This window comes from Mustela putorius, unplaced genomic scaffold, assembly GCF_011764305.1.
Source record: "Mustela putorius furo isolate JIRA1106 unplaced genomic scaffold, ASM1176430v1.1 tig00000174_pilon_pilon_pilon, whole genome shotgun sequence".
Lineage (NCBI taxonomy): Eukaryota > Metazoa > Chordata > Mammalia > Carnivora > Mustelidae > Mustela > Mustela putorius.
The window spans coordinates 17151052-17172403 of NW_025421304.1; the positions used below are offsets into that span (position 1 = coordinate 17151052).

General features: G+C 48.7%; 1 protein-coding gene across 1 annotated transcript in view; it reads right to left on the reverse strand.

Moving 5' to 3' along the window:
* Window positions 1-996: 996 nt before the first annotated feature.
* Window positions 997-21352, reverse strand: part of AMFR (autocrine motility factor receptor) — a 39308-nt gene continuing 18952 nt past the window's right edge. The window contains exons 7-14 of the mRNA XM_045076081.1: window positions 20734-20867; window positions 19755-19865; window positions 13060-13250; window positions 10964-11067; window positions 6698-6832; window positions 4915-4998; window positions 2012-2196; window positions 997-1366 (exon numbers count right to left, since the gene is read on the reverse strand). Of these exons, the coding sequence (XP_044932016.1) occupies window positions 1219-1366; window positions 2012-2196; window positions 4915-4998; window positions 6698-6832; window positions 10964-11067; window positions 13060-13250; window positions 19755-19865; window positions 20734-20867 (1092 nt within the window). The 3' untranslated portion in view covers window positions 997-1218. The remainder of the gene's footprint in view (window positions 1367-2011; window positions 2197-4914; window positions 4999-6697; window positions 6833-10963; window positions 11068-13059; window positions 13251-19754; window positions 19866-20733; window positions 20868-21352) is intronic.

A 21352-nucleotide genomic window follows, 5' to 3' on the forward strand; every position in this document is an offset into this window, starting at 1 on the left:
ATGTAAAATACATTTAACTTTGCCAATAATTTTAGATAATACTGGATTCTTCCCCAAAAGACTATCATAAAACTATGCTTTAAAACATTAAAAAAAAAAAAAAACAACTTAATCCAAGAGGACATAAAACTGAACTATGTAGCCTGTGATTGCGTGTTTCAAATCCTGGAAGTTAAACGTGTGAAGAATTTGAAGACCAGGTTCAGGACCCAGGTCTGCTCCGAGGCAGGTGGCTTCAACGTCCTACCTATGTTTAATGAAACCACCAGGAGCAAAGTGACAAACAGGAAGAGCTCCGGGAGAGACACAAGAGAGATCTCTTTTTCCGAGGAAGCCCTCTAACGGTGACTGGCCAGTGCGTAAGGTCCTCCTCTTCTCTAAGGACCAAATCCACAGGCTTTGGCATCGCCTCATTCACTTGCCCAAGGAATTCAAATCCTAATCAAAGCCTGCTGCTCAGCCCCCGTGTCTGGGGTGGGGGGCCGTGAACTCCAGAGCCGGGGACAGACACGCAGCAGTGCTCATGAGCTGCTGGAACCCCAGCGTTACCGGTAAGAAAGCCAACTTTGGGTCAGGGCTCGGCAGGCTATCCCAGATGGAATGGGATACGGCAGGCCGCCACCTCCCACTCTAGTGCCCTGGCCTTTCCCCTCCTCCGCTCCACCCAGCAAACCAAGAGTCACTTCAAGATGCCCTGCCGCCCTGGGGCTCCGGGAGCCTGGGGCTGTGGCCTTAGGGTGCCTCCCCACCGAGAGCAGCGGTCTGACCATCGAAAGTACCCAGCGGTGAAGTTGGATACTTCCATGGGCCGCCCACTGCCCACGGCTCTTCGGGAGCCCAGCCCCCGCCCTGCCTGCCGAGTTGGAGCTCAGGACACCAGCGGGCACGATCCAGGAATCGGAGCTGCTGGCTGCGGGGTGCCTGGCCGCCCTCTTCCTCTCGGTCAGCCCACCCACCCCCCTCAGAAGCCCAGTCAACGCCAGAAGAGATCAAGCCTCGAATTAAAATGCGCAGTGTTTCTAAAGGGAAGAGAAATGTCACATAGAAAGTATTACAAAAAAGGATTAAGTTTGTCAGCTGTCCAAACACTATTAAGACCACATGCTTTATACAGCGGCAGCGGGGCCGAGCCCCTCCTCGGACAGCGGGCAGAACCGGGGCCAGGCCCGGGCGGCGGCGCTGCTGGAGGCGACGGGGGGTGGGGGTGGCAGCCAAGTGCTAGGAGATCTGCTGCTTCTGGAGCCTCCGTTCAGCGGCCGCAGCCAGCATCCTCCGACGCAGGGTCACAGGGTCGGAGGTCGTGCCTTCTGACGACAGGCAGCTCTCGGAGGCTGAGTCGACTTCAGAACTTCTGTTCAGGAAACGCCTACAAAAGCCAAAGGACTTGCGTGAGATGGGATGGAAGCTCTGGAACATGGACTTGTGAAATGCACAGGCCGTGTCTTTGTCTATAATTTCCCCATTTCCCAGACAGTGCTATGAGGCAGTCACTCGGCAGCAGCCCGTGAAGAAGATACCTGTCCCCAGACGGGAGAAGCTCTGTGCCGAGGCCTGCTGAGGGCTCTTCAGCCCCTCCTGCTGCACAGGCCACTCGTAGGGCCACCCGAGCGGCCAGGAGGGCGGGCCTGGGAGTGGACACCAGCCCGGGGGGAGCCTCTCTGGGCCTGTTTTTTCAGCTCTACTTCTAGCCCGTAAGTGCAATGACAGTGCTCCCTCCGAGAGGGCAGTGAATCTGATTCATCAGCACAAAGGGCTTAGGTCACACTAGCACACAGGTGCTCCAAAAAAGAGTGACCGAAGCCGTCCACGGGAGACGACCAGCTGCTGGAGGTTACCAGTTAGGCCCAGACCCTTCAGTTTTCCAAGATGTTTGGAATCAGAATGTTTCTAATGGTTTTTCAATGTTGGCCCTCTGTTTAAAAAAGGCACAGTGTGGGCCTGATACAAGGGCCTTTGGGCCACCAGGTTGTGACTGGAGATTTAGATGAGCGAGAGCCAGAGATCAACTTACTTGCGAGCCTGCTGCAGGAGGTCATCCTTCCGCTGGACCAGCATGCGCTGCCTCTCGTCCGCAGACTTGGAGAAGCGGCTCCCCCGGGCCTCAAAGTCTTCTCCCTCACTGGGCTCCACCTCCACCTCGCTGAAATCCAAGGCCTCCTCCAGCCGAGGACTGAGGTCTAGCGGCACACGCTCAGTCTGGGCACAAAGGAAGCGAGGGACCACTGTGACCCCAGGCCACCCTCCTAAGAGCAGATTCCCCACCTAACCCAAGTGCCCCAGTGTTCTTCTGGACCCGGGGGAGGCGCGCTGCCAGCTGGGGAACCAGCAGCATATGCGGAATGGCCGATGGGGGCTCCTGAAGGACCAGCTGCTGTATAGGCTTGGGCCCCACTAGGAACAGCACCTGACTAAATGTTCGGTATTAGTGAAATTGTTGTACAGGATTATCAATATGGAAAAACAGAGGCACCTCGAAATTGTACTGTCAGAAAGTAATAAAGTTAACTCTCAGTCTGCATTCTGGGAAGGTTCTGTTCAGCTCTACAAGTCACTCTCACACTTACACAAGTATTATTACAGTTACTGCACAAATTTTATACCTTCACTGGACTCTGAAAACAGAGGCAGGCAGATTAAAAGGGATAAATTCTAAGGATCTTTTTTTAAACAGCTATAAGTCACACGATTCCTTGTGTAACAGGATATTAAAATGGGACTCTCTCAGTTTGGGCTCAAGTTCTGAACACGAAGACAACGCCCAGGCTCCCCCCCAACACTTGGGCTGTGCTCCTGCCATTGGACCGACCCAAGCAGCCCAGGGTCAGCCCAGCACCCAGCTCTAGGCGACAAGAGTTGAGGTGGAAGAGGCTGAGAGACTGGCCTATTTGTAAGCCTTCCTCTGTGTGGCACTCATCTGTCATGCACGGTCACCCGTCCCTGCTTTCAGCCTAGTAAGTGAGGGGACTTTAAGAAAGCCATATGTCCAGACCAACACTCCCTACAGTTTGGGGCCCTGGGAACTGGTGGTGACTAACACCCCTGAGGAATCTCGAGACCAAGAAACTTGCTCGTGGCAGATAAAAATAGTCTCTGAGGGGAGCAAGTTCAACTTGCATTGACCCTAAGGCCCTGTTGTGTGTCCTGGGAGATGGCTGTGGGTCCTGCAGGAGGGGACCAGCCTGAGGATGTTGAAACAGACTTTGCCCACAGGACCACGCGGAGGGTGGTATAGGCTCCACAGAGGTTGGGGCGCGATCACAGAGAGCCGGCCCGGGCTGGGGTTTCAGGTGCTAGATGGGGCAGGGGGTCTGTAAGGTAACAACTGTGGAAGATACATAGACAAAGACACACACACACACACACACTGGGGTCATGTGGCCAGACCCAACCCGCCCTTCTATACACACATACACACACACAGAGACACAGACACACACACACCACACACAAACACTGGGGTCACGTGGCCAGACCCAACCCGCCTTCCTCCTGAGCCTGACTCCGGAGGAGCTAGAAAGAGCAGCTGGTGAGTGGAGGAGGAGATGAAGGAAGGAAACAGATGCCCACCCCCAGCCCTGCGGGCTTCCGAGCCAGCCTGAGCTCAGGCAGGGGAGAGCCTCTGCATTCAGTACCGGCACAGTTCATGCCGCGCCTGGGCTACGTCGAGATCTTTGCTAAGAGACCGTTATCCGAGGACTTCTTACTTCTTGAGAAAAACTGAAACCACTACATGCCATGTTCCTTGTGAAATAAGTCATTTTCCTTCACTGCGCAAGAAAAAATTCAGACACTTTCATGTTAACTGTAAAAACAGAGGTGGGGAACTGGGACAGAAAATGAAAGTGCTCTCCTCCCAAGGGGCCTCCAGCCCAGCCAGCCCAGCACTCAGATCTAGGCTGGACCAGCTGCCTAAAAACCTACAAATGCAAACCTGAATCCCTTCTTCAAAAGCCAGGCGCCATTTTACAAATGCTGCCCAATCCAAACATGGATTTGTGTTAGAAAAATTTAACTCAGCAATGGATTCTGAAAAAGCCTTAGTCTTACGGTTTCCAATTTGCAGGGAAAAGCATGCAAAGTGAAAACAGCTTCCAAGTCAGATATTAGAACAGCTGCTTCAAGAAGCACCCCAAGAGACACTGGAGGATGAGGCGACACCAGGGTCGGACCCGAGCCCCGTGAGTGGGAAGCCTCACGTCACAGACACACAATGACCGGGTGGTTTGGGAGTTTTTCCAGTCTATTAAAGTTTCTGGAAAAGTGTGGTCACTGATTAGGCAAATTGGAAGTAGAGATGAAGGGTGTAAGCCAGAGCCCAGGGGGCCGAGAGCGTGCAGAGGGGCACGCCTCTGCCCTGGAAACCAGACAGAGAAGCTGCCTGCGGACAAGGCGGCCACCTGAGTCCCCCAAGTGCGCATCTAGGCAGAGCTAGCTCCCAGGAAAACCATGCACCTCCCACCTCCACACCACGCAGAGGGTCTCGTTTGCTTGAAGTACATGGAAACACCTGGAAATGCTGAGTTGGGCAAGTGAGGTGTGCGGGAGAAGACCTCAACAGTCTCCGTCTGGGTTCAGATGTCCAATCCCCCTATGTCCTGCCTATACCCAGCTTTCCTCTGCCCCTCCTAGTGCTCAAGCTCAAGGCGGCAGAGCTGGCCTGGGGACAGCATGACTCTGTTCTCCTCCAGGTCCTGAGGACAATGCTCAGGGAGCGGGCTGCAGGCCCTGGATAGAAATGCAGGCCATGCTGAGGGCACCGATCGATCGGTTTGTTAACCTGAAATCCTGGGACGCTGTGGCATAGGGCCTTCTCTGCCACCCCGGCCCGAGGCTTCATGAACATGAGAGGCAGGACTGAAGACCACTGCCAGGCACCGGAATGCACACACTCTCTCCCCAGGGTGCAGGCCTTACCTGCAGAGAAGCTTCTCCCTCCTCCTGGTCTCCGTTTGGTCTATCCACAGGACTGTTCAATGCCGGCCTGATGCCATCTGAGCGCTGCAAGGCAAACAGCAGCACAGACAGTCTGGAGCTGCTCGGGGCTTAGAGAACAGGGCCAGGGAGAACCCGGGGTACGGAGAGAGCTTGGGTCCCCAGCAGTGTCTGGGCTTTGACAAAGTCTGCGGCAGCAATGAAGCTGCCACTAACAGCAAAAATAAGGCAAGGGAGCCCGAGGCCTGAGCTTCAGATATCACCTGGCTCCCATTCTGCCTTCCCTCAGGAACAGTGACCACACAACGGGAACACACCAACAGCAGGTAACACTGACTGAGCACTTACGGAAACCCGACAGGACCACCTCATTGATCTTAACACCCTGTGAAGCAGCTACTGTTGTTCCTCTCATTTGCAGCCAGTCTGAGATCCTGGCCGAGGCCACAGATGCACTGAAGCCCTGTCCATCTCCCTGGAAGGTCCTGCCACCTCAGTGCCGGCTGGCCAGGCTTCGTATCACTGCTAAGAACTTGCTCTGCCTGCACAAGGTCACCGTGCACCCCACCCCCTCAAGTGGCCCTCAGCCAGCAGTTGATGGGAAGTGGCATCCAAATGGCCCCGCTCCCCACCCTCCGGAGGCCTCCCATGGGATCAAGCTCTAGTCATCCAGGACACTAAGCTGCTCTAACAAGCCCTTACTGGCTGCTTCCCCCAACCCCCACCCATCTCATAGCCCCACCTGCTGCCTGTGTCTTAGAACCTTCCCAAATGACCCACTGGCACTAGAACCCTTGTCCCAGGCTCTACTGCTGGATAATCCAAAGTCAACAGCCAGGTCAAACAGGGAAGGACCGATAAACCACGTCTAACATCAGCCCATTTGACTCCGAACTCCAGGCTTGTTCTCTCTCAAAAGATTCTCAAGTTTTAGGATTTTGTTAACACATTTCCATATATTCTTATGCACAAAGTTGAATGATTTCTTGTTAAATGACTCCCTGGTCATGTACTGATCCCCTGGGCCTGCCAGAGAGCTTGCTTCAGAACGTTAATACTTCGGTCAAATCACTGTGTCTTACATCTGAAACTAATACAACATTGTCCACCACCCTTCAATAATAAAATTTAAGTAAATAAATAAGTAAAACGTTACTACCCCTTGAACTCAAAGAGGTTATATAATGGGCCAGGAAATCTGTCCTTGTTAAAGCAGTCAGGAGTCCCAGCATCACAGAGCCGTCACACCTGATGGAAAAATCACACCAAGGTGCCCAGCCAACCAGGGACGGAGGGCATTGCCTCCTACAGCAGGGGGCAGCCAACAGCAGCCTTCAGGCCAAATTCCCCCTTCCACCTATTTTTGTAAATGTTTCCTAGAAACCAGTCAGGCACCCACACTCACATACTGTCCATGGCTGCTACCATGGCAGAGCGGAGACATTACAACAGGGACCCGGTGCACGAAGCCTACAATATTTCTAACTGCCCTTTACAAAAAAGGCTGCCAATCCATCCGAGAGGAACCAATGCCATGACGACCTACAGGGCCAGGCAAAGTGGGCAGACTTGCGATGTCCACCTGTACAAAACATTTTCCCCAATACATTTGTCTTTGTCTTCCTCCGAGCCCCTGGGGTGGGTCTGTCCTCAGTTAAGATGTGCAAAGTTAGGAAATTCATCAATCATGATTGATAATTAAGGAACTAAAAAGTTAATCTACAGGATTAAATCTTTGTGAAGACAGAATCTATTTTGCACTTACCTGTGTGGGAAAAGGGACTTGAATCCGTCCTTCTAAAATGTTGTCTGTGGTTATTTCCACCGAGCGGGTCAGCTGGAGGTCCTGCAGCACGAGGTGGTATGGAACTTGGGGAAACATTTCTTGAATCTGATGAGCCTGGAGGAACACAAACACAGAGGCCATGAGACATTCACTCTCGAGAGTTACTGCTCGGGGCTGTGGTGTACAGCGAGCTCTGCGCACTGAACCTGGCATCTGGCCTTGAACACACAAGCAAGAGGCCTCTCTATTCTGCACGTCCCGGTCAACCTCACTGCTTCTGGCGTTTTTCCAGGATACCAAACAGGTAACTTGGGACAGCATCACTTTCAAGATAAAAAGAGCACAGAAATCCAGCTGGATCCCAAAACAGGCTCAACTCGAATATTCCAGTTTTAAAGTGTTCATTTTAAAGGTCAGTGTAACTGGGGTTGGGGAAAAAAAAAAAAAGCGTCCTCCTTAAAGAACACTACCAAAAAGGAACAAACTTCTGATACACTGCCACATGGACAAAATTCAAATGCCTTAGGGTAAGTGAAAGAGCCTGACTCATAAGGCTATTACTATAGAATTCCATTTCTATAGCATTCTAGAATAGGCAAAATCAAACGGACATAAGACAGATAGGTGGTTGCCAGAGGCTGGTGGTAGGGAGAGAAAGTGATGACAAAGGAGCATGATGTCTTCTGGGGCAGGGGAGATGGAACCATTCTCTATCTTGAGGATGGTGACGGCCACACAACTGTAGGAGTTACAAGATCCACAGAATCAGCTACTACAAAGGGTGAATCTACCATACATAAATTATACTACAACTGGGAAAAAGAAGATTAAAAAGAATGTAAACTTGGAACATGAGAGCTGTAGGTTTCAGACCGCAGTCAAGAAACATCAGCAAGTCCACGCTGGGCTGAGTGGCAGTCGGGGTGTAGGGAAGACAGCACAGGTCTCCGGCCCACCCCCACCCACGCTCACATCAAAGGGGTCCAGACTTTGTTTTTTTCATGTATGTGTATTTGTTTTATAATGCTTATATTCATGGTTTTGTTTGTGGAAAAGCCCAACAATCAAAAGGAAAAAAAAGCAGGAATAATGGGATTGCTTTAGAAGCACAAGGAAGTCTGCTTACAGGGGCACTAGCTCTGCAGGAGCACGGTGTTCTAGCTAGTAGAGGGGAAGGCATCCAACATCAGGGCCTTGAAAGCCAAGATTAGGGTGCTTAGTGTCTCGCTGGGGCACAAGGACAAGACAAGCAGAGTCCTGCCGCAGGCCCCATGTCCCCCACACACCTGGGACCCCGAAGGGTTTATAGGAATGAGAGCTGAGCATTTTTTCCTCCAGGTTGAATCAAAGCTAAATGGAGAGGAGTCCATAAAAACTTCGACAATCAGTTAACATTCTTCTCTAAAACAGCTTTCCCTTCACTTCCCAAATAAAAACATGCCCGAGATTCATTTTACTAGACCAAAGCTCTTCTTCCAGAAAATCCAGTGAGTTCAATATTGGATCTTTATAAAAAATGTATGGGGCCAGTACACTTGGGGTGCTAAAAATAGGCTATTCCAATCCATCATGGAGCTGGAAGAAGAACAGCCAGAACCTCTCTGAGAAGTCGAAACACCCCAGCCTAGTCTTAGAGGTTCACGTGCCCAGGATTCTGATTTTCTTAGGGAGCAAGTGAGGTGATCCACCTGCAGAGCTCCGACAGCTGCCGGGGCCCGAAGTCCACTCGCAGAGCCAGACACGAGCCAGCGGGAGGCCGCCCCAGGCTGCCACACTGCAGACCACATGCCCCCGTTATGACGTCACGCACGCACTGCTGATGTGGCTGAGCAAAGGAGTACTGGTGAGCCTTAAAAACAAAAGAAGTTCTGGCCCCTGCTACTACGTGGATGAACCGTGGCAAGTAAAACAGGCCAGCCACGAAATGACAAACATGATCCCACAGGTGTTCCTGGGACAGGGGCTTGGGTGCACGGAGGAAAGGATGGGAGCGTGACTTCACTGGCTCCTTCTCCACAGCTTCTGAAACCTGTGTAAAATGGCCTGTTCAAAAACCTTAAAAAAAAAAAAAAACTTAGAAAACCAAAACTCCCCTGATGCCCTAATCCTCTCAAGCCACCACTTCTATCCCACTGTTTCTCCAGCTGCCACGCGTTTCCAGTCCACTGAGAGTATCCAAGCCCACAGGCCTCGGAGACCACCTGCTCCTCAGCGAGGAACAGACACCGCCGTGGCATCTCCGCTGGGACAGTTCCCGCCCAGCCTGCTCCCACCTGGGTCGGTGCACAGCACCTCCACCTGCCCCACGGTGGCACTGAAACCCACTGCGATGGCCACCCCTCCACCCAAAGCACGGTATTGTTGAGGCCCGTCAGTTCACCTTCTGACAAGTGTCGTCACGAGGCCCGTTCTTTTCATCTTTACCACCAACAGCCTGGTCCAACCACACCCCTCTCACCTGCACTGCCGCTGCCTCCCACCTGGGCTCACGGCTTCCCCTCGGCCCCCCAGAATCCAGTCTCCCAGAAGCAAATCGTTCTGTTAAATGTCCGTCCATTGGGGGAGGAAAGAGGCCTTGAACAACCTTCTAATACTTCCAAGACAAAACCTAAATTGGGGGGGCGCCTGGGTGCTCGGGTGGTGAAGCCTCTGCCTTCGGCTCAGGTCATGATCTCAGGGTCCTGGAATGGAGTTCCGCATCAGGCTCCCTGCTCAGTGGGGAGCCTGCTTCTCCCTCTGCTTCTACCCTTCACCCCCACTTATGCACACTCTAATAAATAAAACCTTTAAAAAAAAATCTTAAAAAAACAATTTAAAGCGGACTGTGGCCTACTAAGCCCTGCCTGGCCTGGATCTGCAAGCTCAGTTCTCGCCATTGTCCTGATCCCAGACTTGCTAGGCTCCAGCCACCTCTCTGCCCGCAGCGCTTTCTCGCCTCCCAGCATCCACACCCATGGTTTCCACTGCCTGTTTCCCCCAACTGCCTCCTCCTCATCCTTCGGTTTCAGTTGAGGTATCGCCCCTGGGAGAGACGTCCTTGGCCGCCTCCCCTAACACAGCCCTCACGGCCCCTACCCTGCCACATCACCAGCCTGACTCCCTGCGGGGCGCTCACCACATCGGCAGTAAGCTCCCTTGTTTCTGCGTGTAATCGGGCGTCCGGGCTAGAATCTACGCCCCCGGGAGCGGGGCCCACAACCGCCTTGTTATCTGGCAGGGGCTGTGCGACTGTTTACAGGGCACAGTGCCTGTCCCAAGAACAGGCTTTCAGGACAGCTTTGTCGAATCAAGTCGTGAAGAGAAAGACATGAATGAACAATGAACCAGGGGCACTCTGAAGCACTGACCAGGCTTACCGAGGGCAGCCAGAGGCCCTATCTCAGCAGGACCGGGGTAGGGAGCATTGTCAGACTCCTGCATTTACTGTCACAGTGAACTCTAAATTGCAATCATGAACATATTGCTCTAACTCTACAGAACAAAAATACACACCACATGATAAAGCTTTAGAAACACACAAAGAATATCTGGAGACTACCCTTGAGCCAGCAGCATGCGTGCCTTCAGATCTCAAAGTATACCTGTGTACCTCCACAGACGTATGTGCTTATGGATTTGGGGAAAGAAGGGGGGCAGGGGTCGGGAAAACACATTTCGTAGGCCCAATACAACTTTTAATAAAAGACCCATCATTCTCTCTAGTCACTGAATCTCCAAATACTTCTGGCTAAAATCCAGGAGAGCCCCCAGATTGGCCTAGAGCATGATGAAGTGAGTGTGGCAGGGCTCAGAAAAGAATAAATTATCTGCCACGCAATGGAACTGAAAGCTGGTTTAGGGGCGCCTGGATGGCTCTGTGGGTTAAAGCCTCTGCCTTCGGCTCAGGTCATAATCCCGGGGTCCTGGGATTGAGCCCCGCATCGGGCTCTCCGCTCAGTGGGGAGCCTGGTTCCTCCTCTCTCCCTCTCTCTGCCTGCCTCTCTGCCTACTTGTGATCTCTGTCTGTCAAATAAATAAAATCTTAAAAAAAAAAAAAAAAAGGAAGAAGAAGAAGAAAGAAAAGAAAATGAAATCCAGTTTCCAAAGCGGTTCCAAGTCTGAAAACACAGGAATTTAAGTGGTCCCAGTGAATACAGAAGATGCCCCTGAGAATCCCGCTACTCCACCAAGGGGAGCCTGCGCACCCCGCACACCGTCAACCCCTCTTCAGTGGGTCACCTTCCTGGCGCGCTCAGGGCCCCTTACCATTGCGTTCAGCTGTGAGTTGCTGGCCTGCGTAATGCCTAGAATGTTGGTGGTGTGCATCACCTCGACGGAAAAACTCGGCAGCCAACTGGCAATCCGGGACCCTAAGACAAACGAGAAGCCAGCACAAATTAGAGATCCCTTTCCCTGTGTTGTCTACTTTGGTGTCGGCCACTCCGGGCCACCAGATGGTTCCACTGAGGCCTTACTACAGGCCAGGCCTTTTGCTCCGAGGGTCCCATGTGGACAAGCTCATGTCTAAAGCCTCACATAGTACACATGGTATCGTCATCTACTGGGATCCCCATTTTACTTAGTGGGATCCCAGTGGCCATGGCATTTTGCCCCCACAGCACTCAGAAGTTAGATAACTTGCCCAAGTCCATACAATTTAATTATGGGGGTCAGGATTTGGAATCAGTCAGGTTCCAGAACACTTCACCACCAGGCTCTCCCGCTTTCCCGTGGCTCTGGGTCCACACGTCAATCTGCTCGTAGCCTGGCAAATAAGGGAGCTTTTTCAAGGTTCTACAATCGCTACAAAGAGGGCTTTGGCTCTTTTCTTTCACACTATACACATTTACTACTCATGTGGACATGTCACTTTCACAACGACGTTCAAGAAGTATTTTCTATTTAATCATCTGATTTGAAGATCCTGATTTTCTGATACAATTCAAAATCCTTTTCAGAGTGTCCCATGACACAGGCTTGTGGACTCAAAGTACCAAGAAGTCTGCTGCTTCTGCCATTTCCCTAAGGAAAGAGGATCCCAAGATAAAACAGCACCAGGGCGCCAGGGTGGCTCAGTCGGTTGGGCGTCTGACTCTGAGTTTCAGCTCAGGTCATGACCTCCGGGTCGTGAGACTGGGCCCCATGTTGGGCTCTGTGCTCCACACAGCGTCTGCCCAAGATTCTCTTCTCTCTCCTCCTGCTGCCCCGCTCACTCTCTCTCAAGTAAAAATCTTTACCATAACAACAAAACGCCACCAAGTATTGGCTGTGAAGCAACCTGCTGTCAAAGCCACACATTTAGGGGTTATTTCCGTCTCCTTCCCAAAGAGGCACTAAGGCCTGGAATATAAAACAGGCTAAATGGGTCTCAAGGCCTTGCCCAACAAAAAACTGGGTAATTATTTCACATACTTACCAGAGAGAAACAAAGCTGACTTTTCTGTTTTGACTAAGTTTTTAGTAATAATTCGTAACGTAACAGACTACACAGCCGGGCCCCATGTGTACGATCTGCCCGCGCTGTTCCGAGGTCACACCTGATAGAGACCTTAACTGAGCCAACAAAGCAGCCGCCTCTAAGGCCTTGAGCGGCCACGGCCCAGCCAGCCAAGCGGCCTCACCTCCCGCTCTCAGAGACCAGACTCTGCTGTCCTTGATCCTCCTCTCAGAGGTCTCCCCAACACACCATGGCTCCCGCCACGCTCCACCCTTGGAAACTCAAATCCCAGTTCTGAACAGCACAGCTCCCAACAAAATTCCAGGAACACCTGTTTCACGGTAACAAATAGGAACTCACAGAACTCAGTGGTATCAAAAACGGAGGAGAATCCACAACAGCTTATCTCAACGTGGATTAAGGAAAGACGGTCAACCAGCCCAATGTGGAGCCCATGGTTTCAGAATTTTAAATGCAGTTTTTACTACAACTCCTTCCAACACTGCCAAGAGGCAGAACACCCATATTTTATGGGTGAGGAAAAGCTTCCGGCTCAGACTCCACTTCTGGTACTCACTACAAAGGCTGCCCCGCGATCCTGCATTATACGCTTACGCACTGCACTGACACAACCAATCATTAGCGCTGGTAAACCAGTAAACTGAGTAAGTGTGTGCCTCACAGGCATGACTGAGTCAGTACTCGGACCACCTCCTCCTCCCCACCCCCACCCACACATTTGCAGAAAATCCAGCAAATGCCTGGCATAGAGTAACTCCCCAAGGCTATCCACACCCACTGAACACTTTCAATTAAGAGGGAAATATTTCTAGTAAATTGGCCTACGCAGGGCAATTTATAATTAAAACAGCATCCTCTTAGGGGAGAAAGCCCCTCGGGTACAGCTTTAGAGGTTGAAACTAACCATCAAAGTGGAAGAAGTGATTGTGTTGGTTTAGGCGAGGTCGGCCTTCAGCGGCTGCCACAGGCACCAAATTCTCATCCAAGTTGTCTCCTTGCTGGTCCTCCCGGACCCGGTTATTGTCGGCAATATTGAGAGACATTCTGCATGTTGGGCAGGAGGTGTCTTGTTCTAGCCAGGAACGAAGGCAGGAGCTACCAGAAAGTCCAGAATAAGATATTAGCATATTTTGTGAGAATTCACCAGAAGCACTCTGAATGTAGCAAATGTGTTACGATTTTTGCTTCTATTTACTGACAGTGAGATTTAAATATAGAGATATGTTTGCTGACCTTACCTCTTCACTGATATACTTCTAAGCGTATTCTGCTGTGAACATTAATTCATCAACATACATGGTCACCTAGCCAGCTCCTGGTCATAACCCTTCGCAAATAAGACCCCATCACATGGCTGCCATCTTCCTTTCCAACTCTATTCAACTAGTTCAGAATCCATGTGGCTGCACCCTGGCCTCCTGTGAATCTGAATCTTCTACAGAATTTGATCAGTGCTCTCAACTCTACTTCAGCTACCCACGAACATGGTCATAACCTTGGCTTTCTCTTCAAACTCTTGACTTCAAACATCTCCCTCTAACTAAAGCTCCTCTCCCTCCAGCTTACCCTGAGCCCCTTATCTGCTGAAAGCACCCTCCCACGATGATACCACTTTCTTATTAAGTATCACAACCCCTCATGCCCTCACTCTCCTCTTTACCTCGCTTACCTCCAACCACTCCTGTACGCCCACCACCTCAGCTTCTCCAACCTTCTACTATTTGTACTCTGCTTTCCCAACGAGGCTGGACACTTCTTTTGCCCTTTCTCTCAGGAAATGACAATGTATTAACTATGCCAGAGCCAATAACTATTTGGGCTGTCCATTAACGGGAAGTGAACTAACAAAACCAAGGTTGGATGAAATATCTCTAAGGTTCCTTCCTATTTTATAATAATACATTAACTTTCTTCTAAGATTTCAAGAAGCCTTCCCATCCCATAACATGTTATCTTTTCTCTAAGAATTCAAGAAGGGACTGAATAAAAAGTGCTCACCTCCCTCTCTTTTTTTTTTTAAAGATTTTATTTATTTGACAGAGAGAGAGATCACAAGTAGACAGAGAGGCAGGCAGAGAGAGGGGGAAATAGGCTCCCTGCTGAGCAGAGAGCCCGATGCGGGACTCAATCCCAGTACCCTGAGATCATGACCTGAGCTGAAGTCAGTGGCTTAACCCATTGAGCCACCCAGGTGCCCTCCTCTGTGTCTTTTTAGTATCTGGAGACATGGGCACATATCACGTTAGGAAGGAGAGCCTCACCCCAAAGCAATGACCCCCAAAACCTCTGGCAACCTGTCAGTACTTAGGTATCAAAATCGTCGCCAAGGCCAGGATGGAGCTACTTCTTACCATCTGTGCACCAGAGGAGTTTATAACAACAATGTGACCAAAACACGAGTGTCTACAGCCAATTTTATCACATTTGAATAAAGTTTCCGTTTGTGACCATTTAGTCAAATAAATGATTGTATTTTTTAAAAGCTCACTTCCTTCCTCATAAGGGAAGTTGATGATTAATCAATTAAAGTCTGTTTTCCTAATGAACACCCTTAAATCACACCACCAGTAAAATTAGCCTTGTGTGGGACTACAGAAGTATGTTAAGATCCTAGGCACCCTCCAATAATGCTACACTGTGACACACTTTTCATCAGCAAACCTAATTTTATTTTGTATTCTGCAAAACTTTCCCACATCAAATATAATAGCCTGAAAACTTCAAGGTGAGAACCACCAGATACAGTGACCTTAGAAATCAAATGCTAGAGTTCCCCAGCCAAAGAAACCAAACCTCAGAGAAAAACAGGTATTTTTCTCTGTGACTATACTCATACCCTATTGAAAGAGTATTTCTCCCCTTTCTAAGTATGACACTTCAATGTAATAAAATAGTCACTGGATTTTGAAATCTTCTAAACACATCTTCTATGAAAACAAATTATCTAGCTACACAATCTCCTGGCATCTAGATATTTAGTTTTATCATAAATTAAAATGCATTTACCCTTGATTACTGGAGTGTTAAGTCCTGACAGCCAGCTCTTCTCTTTGCAGTACAAGTGCCTGCATTCTTCGATGGCCAAGGCACTCACCTCCAAGATGACTCTCTCAGATAAACACAACGCCAGCCACAGGACTAAATGAGGAGCCAGCAGCCCCCTTAGTTTGTTTCAGAGATCTTGGTTGATTTTGGTAACTGACCAAGTAAGGTAGTTACTATACTATATTTTCTCTTCCTGTGCTTTAAACTCCTATTCTTACATTTTAAACATTTTTTTAAAGATTTATTTATTTTAGAGAGAGGGAATGGGTGAGTGGGGGTGTGGAGAGCAAAGGGAGATGGAGAGAAGCAGTCTCCCTGCTGAGCTCAGAGCCCCGACACAGGGCTCGATCCCACAACTCTGAGAACAGGACCTAAGCAAAATTCCAAAGTCAGATGCTTACCTGACTGAGCCATCCAAGTGCCCTCTATTCTTATGTTTTATTTATTTATTTATTAAAGATTTTTATTTATTTATTTGACAGAGAGATCACAAGTAGGCAGAGAGGGAGGCAGAGGGAGAAGGGGGAGCAGGCTCCCCGCTGAGCAGAGATCTGATGCAGGACTCGATCCCAGGACCCCAAGATAATGATCTGAGCCAAAGGCAAAGGCTTTAACCTACTGAGTCACCCAGGCGCCCCTATTCTTACATTTTAAATTCACCAACAGTGAGCCCACAAAACCCTGGGCTTCCATCCTCCAACCTAATAAAAGCAGAACCCGAGGCCCACGCTTTCATCCTACTGATAACCTCACTGTGCAGCCCCAGGTGTTCCATGTGCTTTCCAAGACCTGGGATGTAGAAACCCTTTTTCCCCAAACTTTCCTGATGGTTATTGCTAACGGTATCTTGCAGTCTGCAAATAATAAGAACTACAAGGGCCAGTGCAGCCCCAATACTGATTACTGATAAGCTGAGACCAGCACAAAACAACTATCATCCCACAATCCTGTTCCCATTTTATTAACCAAAGCTTCAATGTAAGGCAAACCAAGACGTCCCATTCATGTTTGAAAACATTCTCCTGAAAGAAGTCAGTCACAAAAGGCAGGATTCCTTTTATATGAACTTTCCGGAACAGGCAAATTCATAGACAGAAAGCAGGTTAGTGGCTGCCTGGTGATGGAGGAGGAGGAAATGGGGACCCATGAGTGTGCGGGGTCATGCTGTGATGCTGAAACTGTTTCAAAACTACCAAGAAGTGGTAGCCGCACAACACTGAATGCCCTAAATGCCACTGAACTGTAGACTTTAAGACGGTTCATTGTTAGGTGAATTTTGCCTTCATCAAAGAAGGAAATTGTAAACTTAATCTAATCAGGTACTTTATTTGGAGAAATGCTGCGTGAATTTTCTGGTCTTCCAACCTCAGCCAGCGCTGTACGTGCAGTTACCCAGCCGCACAACCAGGAGAATCCCGGATTCCTCTTCTAGACCTCATTCCCAGAGCCAATTCAGCACCACGCGCCTCCATTCCTCTGATCTGCCCATGTGTCCCCAAGCCCCTTCCAGCCCAAGCTACTCTCAACACACGCCTGAATCACTGAAGCCCTTATTAACCAGTCCTCCTGATCTTCTCAAGCTGCAAATCTGATCCCCAACGCCTCCTACGGCCCTTCAATGACTTCTCACCTTTTCCACCGGCCCTCAAGCCCCTGAAGGTCTAGCTCCTGCCTGCTTCTCCTGCTTCAGCAAACGCCACTCCCTTCGTAGGTTCTAAGTCCTGGTCACACCAATTCTCTTCCAGTTCCTTCCACACACCCCATTCCCTCCTGTTAGAATATCACTCCCCTTTTGCTGACTCAACTCCCACTCATCACCCGGAGTCACTCCTCCAGGCTTGAGTCAGATTCCTTTGCTGCAAGTTCTCAGGAACCACGTTCCTTTCCTTTGGAGTCCTTAGCTCCATTTATACGTACACGTTCAGAAATGTGCCTGGCTGATTTCTGTTCCTCTCCTCCATTAAGCTACAAGCAGCAGGAAAACAAAGACCGTATCTGCGGGTTCTGTTTTAGCCCCAGACCCCAACAGAACACCCAATATAAAAGAAATTTTATCAACATATGTGTTCTCCATAAATGGACCCACAACTATATGGTCAACTAATCTTTGACAAAGCAGGTAAAGAATATCCAGTGGAAAAGAAGACAACAAATGGTGTTGGGAAAACTGGACAGCAAAATGCAAAAGAATGAAACTGGACCACTTCCTTATACCATACACAAATATAAATCCAAAAATGGATGAAAGATGGAAATGTGAGACAGGAAACCATCAAAATCCTAGAGAACAGAGGCAGCAGCCTCTTTCACCTCGGCTATAGTAACTTCTTCCTGAAATATCACTGGAGGCAAGGGAAACAAAAGCAAAAATGAACCACTGGGCCTTCATCAAGATACAGTGCTTCTGTACAGCTAAGGAAATAATCACGAAACTAAAAGGCAGCCTATGCGGGTGCCTGGGTGGCTCAGTGGGTTAAGCCTCTGCCTTGGGCTCAGGTCATGATCTCAGGGTCCTGGGATCGAGCCCCGCATCAGGCTCTCTGCTCAGCAGGGAACCTGCTTCCCCCTCTCTCTCTGCCTGCCTCTCTCCCTACTTGTGATCTCTCTCTCTGTGTCAAATAAATAAATAAAATCTTTAATAAAAAAATTTTTTTTAAAAATAGAGGCAGCCTACAGAATGGGAGAAGATATTTATAAATGACATATCTGATAAAGGGTTAGTACCCAAATCTGTTAAGAACTTATCTAACTCAACACCTAAAAAAGAAGTAACCCAGTTAAGAAATGGGCAGAAGACATGAACCGACATTTTTCCAAAGAAGACATCCAGATGGTTAAAACAAACATGAAAAGATTCTCAACATCACTCATCATCAGGGAAATGAAAATCAAAACCACACTGAGATACAACCTCATAACCTGTGAGAACAGCTAAAATTAACAACACAAGGAACAACAGATGTTGGCGAGGATGTGGAGGAAGGGGCAACCCTCCTGCACTGTCGGTGGGAACGCAAACTGGTGCAGCCACTCCGGAGCGCAGTTTGGAAGTTCTTCAAAAAGTTCAAAACAGAACTATTATACAATCCAGTAATGGAATTACTACCCAAAGGATACAAAAACACAGATCTGAAGGGCCAATGTTTACAGCGGCACTATCAACAAGAGCCCAGACTATGGAGCGAGCCCAAATGTCTATCGGCTGATGAAGGGATAAAGAAGATGTGGTATATATATATGGAATGGAATATACTCAGCCATCCAAAATGAAATCTTGCCATTTGCAATGATGTGGATAGAACTATTATGCTAAGTGAAATAAGTCAGAGAAAGAGAAATACCATATGATCTCACTGATGTGGACCTTAAGAAAGAAAACATGAACATATGGGAGGGGGGAAAAGAAAAAAAGGAGAGAGAAACGAACCATAAGAGACTCTTAACGACAGAAAACAAACTGAGGGCTGACGGGGGAAGGCAGGTGGGGGTGGGGTGGACATTAAGGAGGGCACTTGTGATGAGCACTGGGTGTTGTATGTAAGTGATGAATAACTGAATTCTACTCCTGAAACCAATACGGCACTGTCTATTAACTAAAATTTAAACTGAAAAAAAGTATTTAAATTTAAAAAATTAACATTAAAATATAATATACGTGTTTAGCTACTGATGCTCAAGTTCCAAAGCCCTTCTGACATTAAGAAAAGGAGAAGAAAATTGTAGAAGAAATTGAAGAAGAAAAACAATTGGGGAATATAAAATGAGAAGAGGAAGATTAAAGATATAAAGATGAAAATTTTCTCAATGTGCAAAAATGATCACAGATGCAAAAGGCCAAAAATAGCTCAGAGGTACCTCATCATCAAAAAAACATCCAATCCAGGGTGCCTGGGTGGCTCAGTTAGTTAATTCGAGTTAGTTAATCTGACTTCAGCTCAGGTCATGATCTGAGGGTCCTGGAATCAAGTGTCTGTTTCTCCCTCTCCTTCTGTCCCTCCCCCTGCTCATGCTCTCTCTCTCAAATTAAAAAACAAATCTTAAAAAAAAAAAAAAAAAAAAAGATTTTCTGAAAATGCTGTTTGGTCTCCCTGATAACATCATCAGTTTTTCTGGACTGTTCCGCGGCCCTGGTCCAATCCCCAACTCAACCCACCTCCCTGGCATGTTGCTTTTCTGTTGCTTTTGTGCATGTGCAAAACAGAAAATTATAGTCTCTTGTCCCAGTGAGTGCATAAACTGTTTCAAAGCAAGGATTCCCCCTGTCCCTTTCTTTTAAATTTTGCAGGCATATCTGTACTACTTCAGGGTTTAACTTGACAAGGAATATGAAGACAGCAGACCCAGAAATGACGATGGCAGGCTGTGAGTGGGGAACGGTCCTGCCATATAGAGAAGAGGCTGAGGGATGGAGGACGACAGCCCAAAGCTTCCCACAGCACTCCCTGCCAGCCCTACAGCCGGACTGAGGTATTGTCCCTCCTCCCTTGCTAGGAGTGGTCTGGAGCATGGGCCCAAAAAGCACCCTCACGCCCTGGACAGAACACCAGTCCCTACTTGTGGAAAAGATGTCCACAGGGCAGTTTCCTCGCGGCCTGCATGGAGTCCCAGCAGATGGCACAGTCGTCATTGTTGACAGCCAGCTCCTCGGGAGTTGCAACTGCAAACCTGTAAAAGAGACGCAGCCAGCAGACCCCCTCTGTCAGTTCCCCACACGTACACTGGGTGCCCCATCGCAAACTTTGCCCTCTGACAGCAGTTACAAAGGAAACTGGTTCAAACATTTCCAACCACCAGAAACATTACACCTGCTTTCTATTCGTAGCCCATCAAAGAGTTAGAAATGTATACACAGAAACGAACTCTGTCTTAACAACAGCTGTTAGTTCCTTCAACATAACACATTAGCTAAAAATGACTTGAGGGAACATTTTTGGGCAAACCAGAGGAGTTAAGACCAATCCCTGGAGAGCCAAACTGTTCCCCCAGACACTTAAAGGGTACCCATTCATCTCACAGCAGCAGGTTGGCAAGAAAGTCCCTCCTTTGGCGAGCTTAAGAGTGTGTATGTGTGTAAACATGCATGGGGAAGGAATAAGTGAGACCTACTTCATGAAACAGATCACAGAAGCCCAAGGAAGCTTCCACTTAAGGACAATGATGATAAAAATAATGGCATAATAAGAACTACCTAGAATTTATTGAGCAGCTATTACATACCCACCCTGTTCTAAGCATGTAACCTGCATTACCCCACTGACTCCTCCTAGCAGTTCCTGGACAAAGGCTCTGCTATCATCCCTAGAGCGGAAGCAACTGAGGCACAGAGATCTCACTAAGGTGCCCCCAAATCACAAAGTAAAGCCTCATGTAGGTGAGGATTCACACCAAGCAGTCCATCTCCAGAGCTTCCACTTAATCATCTTTGCCCTGCTGTTAACAGCTAACAAGAGTGGCTCTCGGATCACCCGGGATCGGTTATTATGGAAGGTCTACAATGAGTCCAGTTGGGAAACACCGGCATGTGCTCGCTCACCTGGCCTCCATGTTGCCAACCACACGCAAGTAGTTCTTGTGCCGGCGGATTCGACGCTGCACTTCGTGGAACAGGTAACGCAGCTGCATGAAGATGACCAGGCTGGCCATGGATAACCAGATGTTGCCAAATAACTTCACGGGAAGGAGGAAAAATCAAACACACAACAAAAATGAATGGAGAGCCACTGGGTGGCTCAGTGGGTTAAGCCTCTGCCTTCGGCCCAGGTCATGATCTCAGGGTCCTGGGATCGAGCCCCAAGTCAGGCTCTTTGCTCAGCTGGGAGCCTGCTTCCTCCCCTCTCTCTGCCTGCCTCTCTGCCTACTTGTGATCTCTCTCTGTCAAATAAATAAATAAAATCTTAAAAAAAAAAATGAATGGAAATTTGCTAGTGACAAAGGTGAGGTAGGCAACAGAAGCTCTCATTGGTGGTAAGGGCGAGCTGGAATGACATTTCACCAAGCAAGTGCAGGTATTTCATCTCACTGCCATGACCAATGTACACACTCTTTGGCCTCGACACTCCATCACCACCTATATTTTCTCAGGAATTAATCAGAAATTTAAAAACTTTTTATACACAAAAATATCCGTCCATGCGATTACAAAAAAGAAAACC